We start from the raw sequence: 19412 nt of genomic DNA, 5'->3' as shown, positions 1-19412 counted from the left end.
GATGATACCGTTTTTGCAGTGCTAGGGATTAGTCGCCATTTTTTACAGTTATCAGATATCAGAGACATGTCTTTCGTGAGTGTTTCCTCAAGGATGTCAAACTTGGATGCCTGAGTTGCACAGCAGATGTCATCGGCGTAGATGAACTTCCTTGAAGAAGTTTCTGGGAGGTCATTGATGTAAATATTAAATAGTGTAGGAGCCAGAACAGAGCCCTGGGGGAGGCCACTTGAGACAAGTCTCCATCTGCTAGACTTGTCACCCAGATGCACCCGGAATCTTCTGTTTTGGAGAAGAAACGATATAGTGTTGGCCACCCATGGAGGCAGGCATCTTGAGATCTTGACTAGGAGACCACGGTGCCAGACCGTGTCATAGGCTGCTGTGAGATCAAAAAAGACAGCACCCGTCTTTAAATTCTTCTGGAATCCATTTTCAATGTAAGTTGAGAGAGCCAGGGTTTGTTCACAGGTAGGTCTTCCTGGGTGGAAACTAGGTTGGGCGGGTAATAGGAATTTCTCTGTAAGATGAGAAATACGTGACAGAAGCAGCCTCTCAAGGAGTTTGTAACACATGGAGAGGAGAGAAATTGGTCTATAGCTGGCGGCCAGTGTTGGGTCTTTCTTTGGTTTCAAAACCGCTATAATTTTCGCACGACGCCAAACTTTGGGCATAGACTCAGATTCCAAGATGTGGGACAGGAATGAAGTGAGCCACTTCTTTGCCGCGGGACCCGGGTTAAGAATGAGTTCTGGGGTGATGTTATCATAGCCAGCAGCTGTTCCCAGTTTAACCCTTTTCAAAGCATCTTCCAGTTCAGACAGTGTCTCACTGAAGGCCAGGATTTCAAGGCTTTCTAACAGTTGATGTCAAAGCCCACGGGTGCTGCTGCATTCCAGTTGCCATCTTGGCTCTACCTCCGATAAGCTAGAATTTTAAATATTGTTTGTGATCTATGTTATTCAGAAGAGTATCTAATCATTTAAATGAGTAGAATTTTTAGTTTAGTCTTTTTTTTTTTTTACAGATGTTGATTTAACTCCTCCTTAGAGTGATGTACTCCACTTCCTTCCTGCTTGCTATAATGCTGGGGATTGGGTGGGATCTGTTTTTCTAGCCACCTGTGGGAGCTTGAATCTGTCAGAGGTATTTAAATTTAGCCAGATTTCCCCCATACATGCCACTAGTATGTCCTTGTGGTAGTTCGATATTCTGTTGTTGTTGAGTTTAAGCACCCAAACCCACTTTCCTGCCACCAGCAATGTGCTCTGCTGCCATTTAGTCCAGCTTCTTGAGTCCTGAGAACCTCTCTTTCACCCCTTTTCCAATCTCTTACCACACATAAGTACTCACCTGTGACTTAGTGAGTTTCTGATCAAATACTGGCTATATTTTGTTAAGGTTTCAGCTGATTTTTCCTTGCTCTAATTGATTGGGGTAATGATGTGAAACAGCTGTTACCCCATGGTAATGCCTTCAGAAGTCTCCTGAAAAATAAGATTGAATGACTGCCAGTACTTTTAACTTCTCTAGCTGAGGAAGTTTAAGTCTTTGTTTTTAGGCAACGTTAAGGTGGCTTTGTCATTATTTTATCTTGTTTTATTTTTCACTCATCAGTGTTTCCTTCATCAGGTGTGTCTGTATGTATGCATATGAAGTTAGAAAATAAAACATGTCTAGGGTGCCTATTATTTGCTTTTCTTAGAGACTCAATAGGGAAATTATTTTACAGATAGACAGAAACAGAATGGCAGAGACAGAGAGGGAGAGGGAAAGGGAGAGGGAGAGGGAGAGGGAGAGGGAGAGGGAGAGGGAGAGGGAGAGGGAGAGAGAGACCTCAGCACTGAATCTTACTTCAATGGGATGGAAACTGGACTCAAATTTGCATGTTACTCATGGTAACACAGTACTGTACAAGTGAGCTATTTTGCTATCCAGCCCAAAGGGTAGATATTTTTCATTAATAGAATGTAAATATATATTTAATTAGATAGACATATACTTATGTGGATAGAAGGTATTGCAGAGAGTAGATTCTGTGAATATCCACAATCTGGCTTGCACACAAGTACTTACACATATGCTCACACACACACATCCATCTACCACAGACACCGCACATACACACACACACATACACACACACACACACACACACACACACACACATATTAATACTAGTAATGGTTTTCCAGCTTCTATAGAATCTATTTTTAGATTACTATGCTTGATCTAGTAATGTTATCCAAAGGAATCCATGTCTAGTCCACATTTAACTTTTATTTCAGCTAAGTTTTTCACATTTTATCTTATTTTGCTTTGTCTTCACATTTCCACTTCTGTGTAGAATGCCAGTCTTTATTTAGTCTTCTATTTGTAAACTATAGAAACATCATAAACCCACATATATTTTCTTTCTATCATGATACAAAACTAATATTTCATTCTACGTTATTGCATCTATGTCTTCTGAAAACTTGTTATCCATGCTTAAATTATATGCATATCCCTCCATATAGAATTAATTATTCAAATGTATCTTATCTTTTAGTGTGAAAACATATGGAAAAGGGAGCAGAAACAGAGCTCATTAGAGATGTGTGTGGTTTATCTCTAATTTTCTCACTATCACTGTTCTTGAGTAGGCTTGGTTCTGGCTGGACTATTAATGAAGCTGATTAATTTTTTGGTTTATTTGTTAACCTTGATTTAAATTTTCTAAGTTTTACAATTAAGGCCAATTCTTTTTTCTGTTTTTATATATTATCTTTATTCATTAGATAGAGACAGCTAGAAATCAGGAGAGGAGGAGAGGGAGGGAGAGAGAGAGACAGAGAGAGAGAGAGAGAGAGAGGTCTGCAGCACTGCTTCACCACTTGTGAAGCTTTCTTCTTGCAGGTGGGGACCTGGGGCGTGAACCTGTGTAACATGTGCACTTAACCTGGTGCACCACCACCTGGCCCAGGTCACTTCTTTTCTGCTTCTATCCTTATGGTAGATGCCTTTGAACATAGAATTATGAGTTGAAGCACTGTCTAAACATTTGTTATGCATTTTTCTTCACTCTAGACTTTGGTTCAGCCTCAGCTTCATGTACAGATGTTTATATGGTCACACATTTACAATAAAATGAACTTTTCAAGTACTTACAGTTTTAAAAGGAGATCTACTTCAAAAGTAGATAAACCTCTCCACAGTCCTCAAAGATAGCAAACATTACTGCTTCCTTCACACAGTATAACGACCTCCTACTTTCTCCCACCCCAATGTGAGTCTAAATAAAAATGTTTTGTAACTTTTCAATTTACAAATTAAATACATCGTGTTTCTACTTATGCTTTTCAAACTATTAAAATCTAACTTCAGGGCCAGGCAGTGGCGCACCTGATTAAGTGCACATATTCCAGTGCATAAAGACCTGGGCTCAAGCCCTTGGTCCCCACCTGCAAGGCAGAAGCTTCATCAGTGGTGAAACAGGGCTACAGTTGTCTCCCTGTTGTCTGACTCTCTACCTCCCCCTACCTTCTCAATTTCTCTCTGTCTCTATCCAATAATTAAAAATAGAATTTAAAAAATCTAACTTCATCTGCTTTGCATAGACATGAATTATCTAATCTTCATTGTACTTCCTCTGAAAGGCAGTGGTAGGAGTTTTGTGGTATGGAAATCAGAAAGAGTGAGACTATAGTGCAAGTGATAGTTCTTGTCTATATTTCAACAAGTCAAAATAAATTATGTTCACCTAATGTATGGTCATATTTTGTTATAACTTACACATGTCATTCAAAATTGAGTACAGGTGTTAGAAAGTTAGAAGGAAGAAACAAGTTTTAGGCAGTAGTATTTATTGGTTGTGAAGTCTCTATTCACCATTTGCCCTTTCTGGGGATAAAAAAAAAGAGATTAATTACAGTTTCTATCACTATTTTTTTTTAATTTTAAAGATGTACTCATTTTATGAGAGTGTATGGCAGTAGAGCAATGAACAGTCATATTCTTATTTTTGGTGGTACTGGGAACCTTTGTCTGGGACCTCACATATACACAGAGTGTACTTTACCTACTGGTCTGAAGTGGTGTCTAGGAATTAATGGCAACTGTTTGTACCAGGCTTCTTTAAGCCACCCATAAACCCTAAACCTAACTCCCTCTTCCTTTTGGTGTTTGTAAAAAGCCTCGCAGATTTAAAGCCAGCTTCTGGGTTTTTTGTTTGTTTTTTCCTCTAGGGTTATCGCTGGGGCTCAATGCCTACCACTTTGAATCCACTGCTCCTGGAGGGCTTTTTTTTCCCCATTTTATTGTATAGGACAAAGACAAATTGAGAGGGGGGGTAGAGAAGGACAGAAAAATAGACACCTGCAGACCTGCTTCACTACCTGTGAGGTGACCCCCATGCAGGTGGGGACCTGGGGGCTTGAATCAGGATACTTGCTTGGTGCTTATGCTTTGTACTATGTGTGCTTAACCCAGTGTGCCACCACCTGACCCCCCTACCCCCAGCTTCAGGTATTTGTAAAAGTCCTGATCAGCTTTTGACCATTATGGCCTCTGCCAATCTTAGTCCTTAATGTGAATCTTTTTTTTTTTTTTTTGTCAACCTTTCTTTTGGTATAAAAGGGAAATATTACTGAACATCAGAGTCCAGAAATTTTTAGTATGAGTTGGTTCTGGTGCCAGAATTAAACTGTGATCCAGCATTCCAGGTGTCATGACCTTTGTTCTGATTCCTGTGTTTATAGAGCCATTTCTCCAGTTACAAGATTCCACAATAATTTTAATGAGCATTCAGAAGAAAGTGAAAGAAATCTTCACATGACACATGCTAAAGCAATAGTAGAGTCTACTAGAAATTCCCAAGTTACTTTCTACGTTGTCTCTTTCTTATTATAAATGATAGAACTCATAATTAAAAAATAATTTTAAAAAACTCACTTGAATTCAACACTCATACCTGTGCTGGGAACACAGTGAATAATTCATGGCTCCCTTTTAAGTGACATGTTTAGGAATGAGAAGTGAACTTATAAGCCACAATGAATATGTTTGCTTTTATCCTTGATACTTATAACAAGCTGGCTGTTTGCTGAATTCCTTACTATATATATGTGTGAAGATTCCAGAAGGAGAAATTTGAGAAGTAGAAAGAAAAAGGGGCCAGGGAGATAGCTCAACATGTTAGAGCATTCATACTGTGAAGTCCCACAGGTCCTAAATTCTATCCCTGGCACCACCCTAAGTCAGTGCTTTCACCCTCTTCCTTTCCCTCCCATGATAGCTAGATGAATATTTTAAAAAGACAAAAAATAAAATCCACTAAATGCATTTGCTGGGTAATAAAGATTGAAATTCTCTTAAGTTTTAAATGTAAGAACTCTGAATTTAATCCAGTAAAGTCTTGTCAATTACTTCAAAAATCAGCTGACATGAAACACAGGATAAGCTTTTACCCTTCTTAAGCAAGTACTCATTCTAGGTTGCAACTGCGCTACAGACTCAGTGCTTCCTGAACCAAAAAGAAAAGATGCCAAAGGTGTGGTAGTTCGCACCTGATAACAGAAACTAAATCTTTGAGCTGCAATGCAAAGCACCAACAAAGCAAAGTGTGCACACGGAGAGGGTCATGAGCTGTACACCCATCAGATTTTAGCATGGGGAGAATTTTTATATAGGAGTGACTCACCAACAGTTCGGTTATTTGTTTATTTCCTTATTCTTTGCAGGAAAAAGCCCAGCATTTCCAGAAGGCTTTTGCTTCAAGAGTAGACAAATCCACACAGACTGAGCTGCTAGGCTATGATGTAAGTAGCTATATAAAACTGTTTTTATCTTCTTTATTGGTATTCAGACCTCCACAGCTTATTTATGTCTTTTGCTGCGATGTCCATGCATTGATTTAATAGGGTTTAGTGGTGCACCATTTATCTTTTGCTCTTAAATAATCCCCAAATACCTCCTGGAACTGAAATAATTACAGGTACTGACTAGCATACCACCTTCTTCTTCAGTTTTTGAAACCAGCATTTTGAAGCAGTCTTTGAATGAATCAGTAGGTTTGCAGGCAGGCACAAGATACAAATTAGAATGCAGGGACAATTTATTTTTTTAAGCATGTACTAATTTATTTATTAACAGTTTAATAATGTTATTAGATTTGCAATCAACCAAGGGCCAAGCATATCATTTTTACATTTTAGCACATAAAAAGAAACAGCTTTGCAGAGAAATTTTCAATAATACTTCAGTTTGGGAGCTGCTGTTCAGGTGGTAGAAAAGCAATTTAATTGAAAGTTAACTACATTTTCTGAGTGTGAAATATTTGTTGAATTGTCAAAAAAGGATTGTAAAGCAGGTATTAATACAAGATTGCTTCTGGTAACGCTCTTGTTTTTGATAACCCTGATTCAAATACCTACAATTTCTTGATTGGTGCTATGAAATTTCCCCTTTGCCTAAGTTGACTTGAAATTACTTTTGAAGAAAAAAGAATAAAGGAATTATCTCCTTTATTTTGAATCTAAAACTGAAAAGAATTCCATCTTATTTAAAAACATTAACATTACTTTAGCACTTTATTGACAAGTGCAACAGTGTATTCGACCCCCCAAAATAGAATAATATTCATAATGTAAGCGACTTGTCAGTTGGGGGGGGGTGAAAGTTTGGAATTTTAGCAAAAACAAATTATTTTAAAATACTTACATATGGTAGTTGGGCAGTAGCACAGCGAGTTCAGCAAACATGGCATGAAGCGCAAGGACCAGCCTAAGAGTCCTGGTTGGAGCCCCTGGCTCCCTACCTATGGGAGGGGGGGTCAGTTCACAGGCGGTGAAGCAGGTCTGCAAGTGTCTATATTTCTCTCCCCTCTCTGTCTTCCCCTCCTCTCTCGATTTCTTTCTATCCTATCCAACAACAACAACAACAATAGCAATGATGATGATAAAAAGGGCCACTAAAGTGAAAAATAAATAAATATTTAAAAAAATACTTATATACATTTTTTAAACTTAAAAGTCACTAAATGCTATACTGCATGTTTGAGGTTACTTCTATATTCATTTTTCATGTTTTCTTTCAATATATAAATATCATGTGATTGTTATGGCTGTACCTTGTAAGTACCAGTGTTATATTACTTAAATGGTGCTGTTATTTCTTATGATTTAAAAAGAAATCAGTTTATTAACTTTGAAGAAGACTAGCGGTAGTAATTATTTCTCTCTTTTGAAAGATTTTTTGTTCATGTTAAAACTTTGAATGCAGAGCTTGTATACTAGATCTTGGCCTTTCAGCTCAATGTACATTTAAATATGAGCCTATGTATTTCTTGCACTTTTACAGCTCACTTTAACTTTGCTTTGAGAAAATATCATTGTAGCGCTTTTGTAATTGCAAAATACTAAAAATATGTTAGAGGGTTGCTAACATAGCTTATCCATGAGAAAACCTACTTAAATTTCCCAGGTTGTTAACTGAAAATCATTTTAGAACTATGAAGGTGTGGATATTCTTTGTGAATCTCCAAGAGGGAGCTAGAGTTTCATTCTCCTTTCTCTTGGATAATAAGACTGACTGAAATATGATTTAACACAATTTTTTGTATAGTTTGATGCATTCTGCAAATACCTTTGGGTTCTTTTGCAGACACCATGTATTTTCTAGTGAATAAATCTGATGGGTATCTAGTAAAAGTAATAAATCCAAAGTTTCTATTAAATCTTATTTCAACATAGCAAAATAGAACATTACAGGGAATACAAGTTAACTTGGACTCCATCTAATTCAAAGCCGTTAGTTTTATTTTTTCAAACAAGTTAATTGAGTTTCAAGAAAGAGGAATTACTGAATCTCTGGGGATGTCTAGCCATCTACCAACATGCATGTACTTTTAAGACAAAGACAAGGAAAAACACACAATACATTTAGAATAAAGTAGTATATCCATTCAACTTAAGGAGATAGTATTTGGGACACTAAATTTATAAGTGGTTGACTATAGACATAAAATGTCATGTATTTAGAGATAACTGTAAAATATTTTAGAGTATCTGTAAGAAATGGTCAACAAGGGGGCCGGGAGGTGGCACATCCAGGTAAGCACACATAGTAACAAGTGTAAGAATCCGGGTTCCAGACTCTCTGCCTTCCCAACTGCAGGGGACCGCTTTGCAAGTGGTGATCTACATGTGTCTATCTTTCTCTCTCCCTCTCTATCTCCCTCCTATGTCAATTTTTCTCTGTCCTATCCAATAAAATGGAAAAAATGGCTACCGGGAGCAGTGGATTCATAGTGCTGGCACCCCAGTCCAAGCAAAAACCCTGGAAGAATAAAAGAAAGAAAAAATAAATGGTCACTAAGTAGTAAGTAGCACTTGTGGGGAGATAAATTGTACCTACTAGAATTCTCTCCTGCATTTGTCTATCTGTGCACCATAATTTTCTTGTTTCTTCCTTTATTTTATCAATGTTATTTATTTCTCTAAATATTTAAATAAAACAATGCCATGAACATGGTTCAGTTGTTAAAGCTAACTGCCTATGCTTCTCTTCTTATAACATCTGCTAGGAAGATTTCAATGTACTTTCTTAGACTGAATGAAGGCTGGGGAATAACAATTTCTTGGCATTGTCTCCTTGAAGGGTCCCCTGGTACGTGTGTCTGCTCTGGTTTGAACAGTCACTGATGCAGAATAAGTATCTGTTCTGATGGTTTCATTTTCCGTATTTCCTGAAGATATATTCTAGGATAAAATATCAGAATCAACAGATTAATTACCAAAGATGTACACACTGGACTTTATGTTGGTAACTTTGTGTAATTTTGTCCTCTGTGGAAAAAACTAGGGATGGAAATATATTGAAAGGATCTATTTAAAATTTTCAGGCACTTCAAAAGTGATGGATTTTGTGATGATATGGAATATGTGATTCAGCAGTTGTGTTTTTATCTGCTTATGTATTTATTTATATACTTATACCATTGGTATGTATTTATTATGTTTCAAATTTTCATTTATAGCAAGAATCACATATTATTTGATTCATAAGACTTTTTTCACATTCTTCTTTGAAATATGTCATTTAATTTTGCACAAATATGGCATGTGTCAAACATATATGATATCTATTTATATTTTTTTTTAATTATTTTTATTTATTTTGTATTGGATGGAGACAGAGATAAGTTGAGAGAAGAGGGAGAGAAGGAGATGGAAAGAGACAGAGAGACACCTGCAGCCCTGATTCAACACTCATGGAACTTTCCCCCTACAGGTGGAGACCAGGTATTTGAACCTGGGTCCTTGCATACCATAAGGTGAATGCTCAGCCAGGTGCACCACCACCACCTGCTCTGTATGCTATAGATGAGTCATAACTATCTTGCTTGCTTCATAAAGTTGTAAGAATTTGCCACAGATTGCAATCTGCAGGGTCAATTATATCTTAGTGATGAGTGTTAGAATGCATGAAACTACACATGTCCAGTAATACAATTTCCTTAGGAATATAACTCATGCTCCAGTATTTTACTTAAGATAAGAAACAAACTCCCCAGAAGACATTAATTATAAAGAAAATACTAAGAAAATTTTCCAGAAGTCCACTACTGGGAATAGCTCAAAGGTTTAGACAAGAATTATTTTCTAGCCTACTACAGATTTCTCATGAGATTTGAAAGCAATGCTAGCATACAGTGTGTTCTGATTTCTAATGCCCAGGGCAAACATTAGTTAAAAATAAATTTTCAGAGTTGCAGCAGAGACCAATGAACATAATATTGTTAAATAAGTGATGAATGTGTCCTGGGTAATCAATGCCAATTTAACCTGCTTCACCTCTCTCTGTCTGCACAGACCTAGTTTATTGAAAGATCAAAGAATAATTTCTTAGGTCTCACCTGTATTATTAAAACAGGATGGAAGATGAATAGCTGTAGACATGGAGCAAGGTTGCCAATTGCAAGAATGCATTAAAAAGTAGAAGCAAAACTTTGGAATATACATCAAGTACACAAACAGAAGCTTCAAGATTACACATTATTTTATATTGTGTAATATTGCTATTGAAAGCAGCATTTTGGTTAAATGAGAATAAATAACTAAAATGTTGCAGGGAGCATATGATATTCTAGCAGTATGAAATTGTGGATTTTTATTATTAATTTGACTGTCTTTTCCTTTGCCTGTAGGACCTTTTGCATCTGTGTGATTCCACAACTCCCGCCCCCTTTCTTCTTTGTCTTCTCTCTTTTTCTTAATATCAGTAGAGGCAGGCAGGGAAAGAGATAGGGTAAGAGACACCACAGAGCTGCTCCACCATCTACTGAGCTTTCTCTGGTGTCATGCATGATGCCCCCTGTGGTGCCAATGGCATGGACTTGGGTCTTGATGCATGGTAAAGTATATGCAATGCTGGGATAATTATCTTCTGGTCCCTAAGAATGCTTTTTTTAATAAAATATGAGGTAAGCACAGACTCCCTCACAGATCAGATTCACTCAGTATGACCACCTAAGAGAAAGCTGGGGATGGGGAGTGGAGTCAGCCACATTCTCAATTACAGACACTTTTGTCTTTCTTGTTTTTATCCTCTCTCTTCTTCCTTTACTTCCTCTTCTTCTATCCCCCCCCCCCCCGTCTGTCTGTCTTCTCCCACCTCTTCCTCCAGTTTCTCCTCTCTCTCCTCCTCCACCTCTTTCTCTTTCCTTTATAACTTCCTCCTCTGCCCCCTCCACTTTGCTTCTAGCATGGGTAGGGTTGAATTCATGGACCTTCAGTTTGTAATTAGAGTTTATTGTTTCTGTGCTTGTGAACTCAGTTGTGGCAGTAAAAATGAGCTCCTATAGGAAACATGCAATAATTTCATGGAAAAAGTAAGTGAATGTGTTATCTGGAAGACTCTACTATGACTTTTATAAGCCTAAAAATCTTTATCAAATAAATATACACTGTTTTGCTTTTTTTTTTACAAAAATTATGCAAAAAAGCACATTGCTCTCTAAATTATCATTTCATATACAATGCTCTATAGAACAGATGTTTTGAAGTGACTACTTTGTACCTTTTAGAATAAAGCTGTGACATAAAATTATCATTATTCAAATAGTAGTCTTTTCTGTTAAGAAAGTTTTGAGGTACTTCCATTGAAAAGAGCAAAGTTAGGCATTAACTATGAAAACTCTTACTATTGGGGTAAGACGGTGGCACACCTATTTAATCACATACATTACAGTGTACAGGTTCAAGCCCCTGGTCTCCACCTGAAGAGGGGAAGCTTCACAAGTGGTAAAGCAAAACTGCAGGAGTCTTTCTGTCTGTCTCCATCTCAATCTCCCCCTCTCAATTTTTCTATGCCTCCCCTATCTAATAATATATATACACATATATATGAACTCTTACTATTAAAAAATCACTAAAGTGAGTCAATATAAGAGCCCATATAGAAGAATTAAGTAAGTAAGAAATCAGTATTATAATTAATGGCAAGTGAGATGATATAATTTTATGTATAAATTTACTATAAAATAGGAGGGAAGGCAGGTTACTTGAATGGAATAATTAATAAAAAAGGAAAATAATGTTTATGGCTCTGAGGAGAAGGGCCAAAATTTCTTTTTTTTAAGTTTTTAATTTTTTAGGTATGCTTATCATTTTATTTTATTTATTATATATATATAAGGCCAAAGAGGGGTACAATTCCACATAATTCCCACTACCAGAATATTCTATCTACTCCCTTGAAAGCTTTCCTATTCTTTATCTCTCTGGGAGCATGGACCCAGCATCATTATAGGATGTAGAAGGTGGAAGGTATGGCTTCTATAATTGCTTCTTCACTGACCATGGGCACTGGCAGGTCGATCCATATTCCCAGCCTGTTTCTATCTTTCCGTAGTGGGGTAGGGCTCTGGAGAGGTGGGGTTCCAGGGTACATTGATGAAGTTGTCTTATACAACACAAACTCATGACTGACAGGCACAAAAGTAATTTTATTTGTTATATGTATTATACACATTAGGATTGAATGTGAACTTATTAAAGTTTGTAGGTAGTAAGCATTACTGGAAATTATATTGACTACTAATGGAATGTTTAAAGTGGCTATTCAAATTTTACTTTGACTAAATTAGATTTGTATAACTACTATATCCCAACTTCATAATACTATTATAACTTAATTTAGACATGTTTAAAAACTTAGTAATTTGGCACTCTAAAAAATTAACTTTTCACTGTGCAAAAACCATTTATCCATATATTCTTAATTGAAATAATTATGATTTTTTTCAAACATATAAATACAACAAGATTTTATTTTCCACACTCTGTCAATGAGAGCTTTTCTGTTTTGTCATGGTTGAGCCTTGGTTCTAGTAGGTTATCGGGATTTAATTAACTATATTACTTAATTCTCTCCTGTACTTTTCTTGTGCAATTTGATGTTCTCCTTGAAAACCCTCCTACCTGTTTTTGTTTCTGAAACATTAAACAGGGCAGATCTGTCAGGATCCTTTGCCCTCTTAATTGTCTTTCTCTGTCCAAAGTTTCTTAACCATTTGAACTCCTGATTTGGGACATAGGAAAACCTACCTACCTTGTATCTTCTTCCATTAAAACATCCAAGCAGTAGCACACCCAGTTGAGTGCACATAATTCCAAGTGCAAGGACCCAGGGTTGAGCGCCTACTCCCCATCTGTGGGAGTGGGGGTAGGAGGCTCTGTAAGTGGTGATACAGATCTGCAGGTGCCTCTCTGTCTCTCTCCCTCTATATCTCTCTGTCCTCACTCAGTCTTTCTCTATCCTGTCAAATAAGATAGAAAAAAAAAGTTAAAATTACCACCAGGAGCCATGGACTCATGGTGCTGATACTGATCACGATGATAACCCTGGTGTCAACTTAAAAAAATGAAAGAGATATTAAAATACTAGATTTTAAATATTTCTAAATAAAAATATTAAGTACTTTCTCAATTAATAAATAATTGTATGTAGACAAAGATTCTTGAAAGTTCAATCAACATTTAACTTCCTGCCAAACAGAGAAAAGGAATTTTCAGTATTGCATGGTAGAAAGTTTCCTATATGGCCATATATAACATTAACCTCATGCTCTATAAAGTAAGAATATGAGGAAATTATACTCTTATGTGACTGGTACATTGTTCAAATGATAATTAGAATTTTAAATTCATAACACTGTTGCTATAGGGGGTATAATTTGCAATTCAGAATACTTAAAGTCGAAGTTCTTTACATGTCAGAACTGCTTCAGATTAGTCTTTATTTTATGAATTTTATAATTGTAAATGGATTCATTGATTTGGATTTAAGCATTAAATTAGAAGGAAATTCATTTAGTGTAGTTAAATATAGAGTAACATTCAGAAATAAAATTACTCTAAGCAGGTTCAGTCAGACAGGAGAAACACCTGCAACTCTATTCCACCTCACTTGAAGCTCCCCAACCTGCAAGGGTGTCCTGGGGTCTTGAACCACTGATCTTTCAGCTTGGTTATGTGAGCTACTGGTTAAGCCACCACTTGGCCCCTCAGTTTTTGGGTTTTTTTTTTAATTTCAGGTTTTCAGATGGGTAAGGAACAGCAGTGTTAACAAAATACCACCTAGAGGACTATTTTTCAAAATTATGTTAAAGTTACTACAGACCCTACCTTTAGAATTTGAATTAAAGAGTCCAGGTGGTGGTGCACCCAGTAGAGCACACGTTACAGTGCAGAAGGGCCAATATTCATGTCTGCAGTCCTTACCTCCAGGGGTACAGCTTCACAGGTGGTGAAGCAGTTCTGCAGGTGTCTCCCTCTATATCTTCCACTTTCCTTTCAATTCCTGTTTGATTTTCTCAAAAATAAATAAATAAATAAAATTTAAAATAACTAATTTTCCTCTTGGGATTTTTATAATGCTAAAATAAACATAAACAGTGAATATAAATATGCCACATGTATATAAACAGATATACATACGTATTTGAAAGATATGACAGGAATATACATATACAAATTTGTTATCACTTATTTTTTATGATTTTATTTTTATTAGTGGTTTAAAAAATTATAAAATGGGGGGGAGTAGATAGCATAATAGTTATGCAAAGAGACTCTCATACCTGGGCCTGCAAAGTCCCAGGTTCAAACCCCCACACCACCATCAGTCAGAGCTGAGCAGTATTCTAGTAGAAAATAAATACATAAATAAAATAAATTATAAGGTAATAGTGGTACAGTTCCACACCACTCCCACCGTCAAAGTTCTGTGTCCCCAATCCCCAATGATAATCAATCATCATAGTTCACCCAAGGTCTTAGATAGAATTTTTTCTTTCAAGTTTATGTATTTCAGTTGTCTATAGTCCACATATGAGTGAAATCATCCAGTAGTTGTCATTTATTTCCTTATTTATTTTACTAAGCACAATTGTCTCCAGTTCCATCCATTCTGTCCCAAGGAACACAATATTGTCTTTTTTAATTGCCAAATAGGTCTTCATTGAGTATATGTCCTATGACCTCTTTATCCAGTCATCTGTCAATGGGCATTTAGGTTACTACCATATTTCCTGATTCTCCATGGTCTTCCAAAGGGACTGTACCAATTTGCATTCCCACCTGCAGTGCAGTAGAGTTTCTCTTCATATATGCACATAGGTGTTATCATTTTAATCAGAGCACAGTTCATCTCTGGTTTGTGAAGGTGCTGGAGATTAAGCCCTGGAGCACAAAGCCTCAGGCATGAAAGTCTATTGTGAACATCACTGTGCTATCTCCTCAGCAACATATATTTTGACATCACATATAACAGATACTGTTTTATTGTAATTGTATTATATTTTTACTTTGTAATTTTTGTATATTTGACTATTGATTTAAATATAAATTAAATGTAATTCTATAATATGAACATATGTAGGTAATAATGGTTTTCCTTTATAGAACATATTGCCACATGGTAATATCTCCTACAGATGGGGATTTTGAAATCTAACAGAATTATAGTGGATATTCAGAAAAATGACAGCGTATCTTTTCATAGGGAATCAGAAAAATATGTCACTTTCCCCATAACACGATACATAATTCTATTCTCCACCAGCAGTGATATCTTTAAAATTCTTGAGCCTATCTAGAATAAATCCTAAATGTATACATTCATCTATACTAATAACATTGCCGTAAGATTTTCCCTTATGGGTAGTAGTTGAAGAATGCTCTCCACAGAGTTAGCTAATAATGGCTTACTCACAAAATGAAGTCCATCTTCTCCTCAAGAGAAAACATAAATGTTTTAATACAGTAACCTCTACAATATATTAGGAGGAAAAAGAAACAAAATGTGATTCATATTCATTTTTGCAAGATTTTATATATTGAAGGCAATAGGAATTAAAAGAATGCAAAGGGGCCAGGCAGTGGCACACCTGGTAGAGCATACATGTTATAGTGCTTGATGACATAAATTCAATCCTGGTCCCCACCTACAGGAGGAGCTTCACAAGTGGTAAAGCAGGGCTACAGATGTCTGTCTCTCTCCATCTCTATCTCCCCCTTCACCCTTGATTTCTTTTGCCTCTATGCAGCAAATAAATGAAAATATTTAAAAAATAAAATAAAGGGGCTGGGCGGTATCACTGTGGGTTAAGCACACATGGTGCAAAGTGTAAGGACGGTATAAAAATCCTGGTTTAAGCACCCGGCTCCCCACCTGCAGGGGGGTCGCTTCACAAGCGGTGAAGCCAGTCTGCAGGTGTCTATCTTTCTCTCCCTGTCTCTGTCTTCCCCTCCTCTCTCAATTTCTCTCTACCCTATCCAACAACGATAGCGATAACAACAACAATAATAGTAACAACAAGGATAAGCAACGAGGGCAACAAAAAGGAAAAAATAGCCTCAAGGAGCAGTGGATTCATAGTTCAGGCACTGAGCCCCAGCAAAAACCCTGAAGGCAATAAATTAATTAATTAATTAAGTAAGTAAGTAAGTAAGTAAGTAAGTAAGTAGAATAAAAATGTTTACGTCTTGGTTGGAGCTTGAAGAAATCATGTTAAGTGAAATAAGTAGGAAACCAAAGGATCGGTATGGGATGATCTCACTCTCAGGAAGAAGTTGAAAAACAAGATCAGAAGAAAAAACACAAGTAGAACCTAAACTGGAGTTCATGTATTGTACCAAAGTAAAAGACTCTGAGGTGGGTGGGAGGAGAGTACAGGTCCAAAAAGGATGACAGAGGACCTAGTGGGGGTTATAGTGTTATGTGGAAAACTGAGAAATGTTATGCATGTACAAACTATTTTACTTACTGTCAAAAATGTAAAACATTAATCCCCCAATAAAGAAATTTAAATAAAAGTTTACCTAAAACAAAAGTGAGAGGTCTGGATTAGCATGAGAATAATTGTTTTTTGACATCTTTTCCCTTTCTTTTCTTTTGCTGCTATTGTTGTTGTCACTCATGTTTCACTGCTGCACATCAATTTTTCAGGTAGAAGTAGAGACAGAGAGGGAGAGACATCAGAGCACCAAAGCCACCACCACCCCACCTCCATGCACTGTGGGCCAGTACTGAACCTGGGTCATGTGCATGATCAAGAAGAGATACTCCACACTGATCTATCTAGCTGACCCAAAGAAACTGTTTCAAAATATTATTATTATTATTACTAATTTTTTAAATTTTATTTATTATTGGATCGAGACAGAGAGAAATTGAGAAGGGAGGGGGATATAGAGAGACAGAGAGACGCCTGCAGACCTGCTTGTGAAGCTCCCCCCCTACTGGTGACGACCAGGGGCTTGAACCCGGGTCTTTGCACACTGTGCATGAACTATCTCTACAATTGACTATCTTATATAAATACAAATGTTTAGGTGTCAGTTCTATATTGTGTCAAAAGTTCTGTGTATTGATGTGATATATTAATAGTTGATAGAATACATATGTGATATATCTTCTATATTAGCATATAACCTATTGTCTTATAGTATGACCCATCATTTCTATATTTTTCTATTACTACAATTAAATTTTATATTCATTATAAGCAAGTGCCATAGTCTATTGTTCTTAGACCCTGCATTTCTTTTTTCTGTTTTGCCTTTTATACTTATTATCTACACAATAAAATTCCTTTTTTCCTTACCACTTTATTGAAGAAATTCTAATTTACATGGTTTCTTGATACCCAGGTGTATATTTTCCCACTTCACCCACTACCAACCCCCTGCCCAACAAGGACACTGGGCCCTCAACTCTCTCTTACTCCCCTGTTCTCCTCTACCCCACCCCCACCCACTTTGTGCCCTTGGATTCGTCCTGGGTTATTAAGTTTAATATAGTAGTGAGATCATCTAGGTATCTCACTTTCTCCTACAGGCTTATTTCACTGAATATAATTCGCTACAGTTCCATTCATGCTGTGGTGAAGGGTTCAGGCTATAGAATGTTTACTAGCCTTATGCTTAAGGCTTCAGTAAATATTTTAAATAGTAACAATGAACAGGATATCTTAATGGAGCTTTGTGCTTAGGATATTGGGTAGTGACTTCAATATGGTAGGACCAACATGAGGACATTTCTGTGAAACTTACATATTCATTATCTTCTGTTCCTCATGTTTTTAACTGAATGAGTAAAGAGTTGCATAGAACATATTGATGACTTTATCCAGAATGCAATAATTAATGAAGTATTGTCAGTTTATCTTCCTCTTTCCCCCTTATAATTCAGAATCAAAGGATTTTTCACTGGAAGTTAGAACCATTTAAACATTATATACATACACACTTTAAATGAAACTTAGTAGCAGTTTTGATGTAGAAGATCATGAAGCAATTTTTATGTTAATCTGTGTGTGTGTGTGTTCTGAATGCTCAAACATTTTAAATCTTTGTACTAAATAAAGTATCATTTCATTTAATTAATTTGATGTCATTCATTCATTTTTTTGTTCTTTTCTTTTTAAGGCCCTGTGGAATCCTACATGCATTGAAGGTTTATTTAAAAAATCTCTTCATATCTCAACCTAGGTTCAATCTTTATTTGACCATAAGAAGCATTATCACCTATCTCTCAGAAGTTCAAATATAGAATAAAAGCAATTTTTCATCATTACATATGCTATTTGCAGACTATGTAATGCAGAAATGTTTCCATTCCAAAGATTATATATATATTTACATTTGTACATGATTTCATAAATATTGATTAATGAATATCTGATTAATATATTACTATCTTATTTTTATTGTACATTCAAATAATAGATATCTATTTAAAACTTATTGCTATATACAGCTATTCTGAAATGTAATATTCCACTTGGCAGTATATGTGTTTTGTTCAACTTTCTCATCCATATCATTTGTGTTTCTGGCTATAGTCTTTATTTATGCATATTTAGTAAGTTTGGAAGCCACGCTTCTAGCTTCCCTCATCCAAGTGAGACAACCCCTATTTCAGAGTGAAATTAGTTGCAACTGGTATTGAAATAGAAAGATGAATGTAGGTCTTCAGATGAAATAAATAACAATGCATCTTCTTTTAACTATAGAAAGTCAAAAGCCTAGTATGTCTCAAAACAAGTGAAGAAAGTTTACTGGACACTGAACCTGTTGCAAGGGAGGTTTCTTGACTGTGTCAGGAGAGAAAGTCTGTCTCTGAGACACTGGCATTGTGCCCTGGTTTCTATATGTTCCCAACTGCTGCCTTTTTATAATAGCTCACTTCAGTTATCACAATGCCCGGTAGAGAGACCAGGACAATAGTCCTTGTTGTGGACAGGATGCTTTGTAATGGAAGAGCTGTAGGGCTAAGAGAAGCAGGTTTTACTGAATTCTCTGTGTTCTGCTAACAAGTGACTCGATAATCATGACTGATGGTGGTAAAGTTGAAAAGTATTTATAACACTCTTAAATTATTTGAATTTTTATGTAACCTACAATGTGAATGATCAAATGTTGGTTTGAAACTATGTTGTTAAAATAAAAGTACTGTATGAAACATTTATTTATATGAAAACATGGTGTTGTTGACTTTGTCAGCTAAGTACCCTTTAATCATTCAAGATACAGGACCTATTTTGACTTATTTGACAGTTTTCTAGAGATTACTCTTTTGTCCTCTTCTTAGTGAAGTCCTTTTGGTCTTATTTTATGTTTGAAATCTTTAAGTGTAGAATGAATACATACATATGCTTGATCTTCCAAACTAAATCACTGTAGTATAGATTTTTATCATCTTGAATGGTCAGTGTCATTTTGAAGAAGAAGAAAGGACTCAAAGGTATTTTGATTAGGATTCAAAGGGGAAATTATTTGGAGCAGCTAGGTTAAGTCAATAATGAAAGGCAGCTTTTTTTCCTCCAAAACAATGCAGAAACTGTCCACACAGACACCAAAACATAT

At 36.2% G+C, this 19412-nt stretch overlaps 1 protein-coding gene across 2 annotated transcripts in view; it reads left to right on the top strand.

Moving 5' to 3' along the window:
- Positions 1-19014, top strand: part of CCSER1 (coiled-coil serine rich protein 1) — a 615589-nt gene extending 596575 nt beyond the window's left edge. For both annotated transcript variants that reach the window (XM_060187734.1, XM_060187733.1), the window contains 2 exons: positions 5721-5798; positions 17973-19014. In XM_060187734.1, the coding sequence (XP_060043717.1) occupies positions 5721-5798; positions 17973-18035 (141 nt within the window). In that variant the 3' untranslated portion in view covers positions 18036-19014. The remainder of the gene's footprint in view (positions 1-5720; positions 5799-17972) is intronic.
- Positions 19015-19412: the final 398 nt, after the last annotated feature.

The sequence above is a fragment of the Erinaceus europaeus genome, chromosome 3 (assembly GCF_950295315.1).
Source record: "Erinaceus europaeus chromosome 3, mEriEur2.1, whole genome shotgun sequence".
Lineage (NCBI taxonomy): Eukaryota > Metazoa > Chordata > Mammalia > Eulipotyphla > Erinaceidae > Erinaceus > Erinaceus europaeus.
This window is presented reverse-complemented; position numbering and strand designations above follow the sequence as displayed.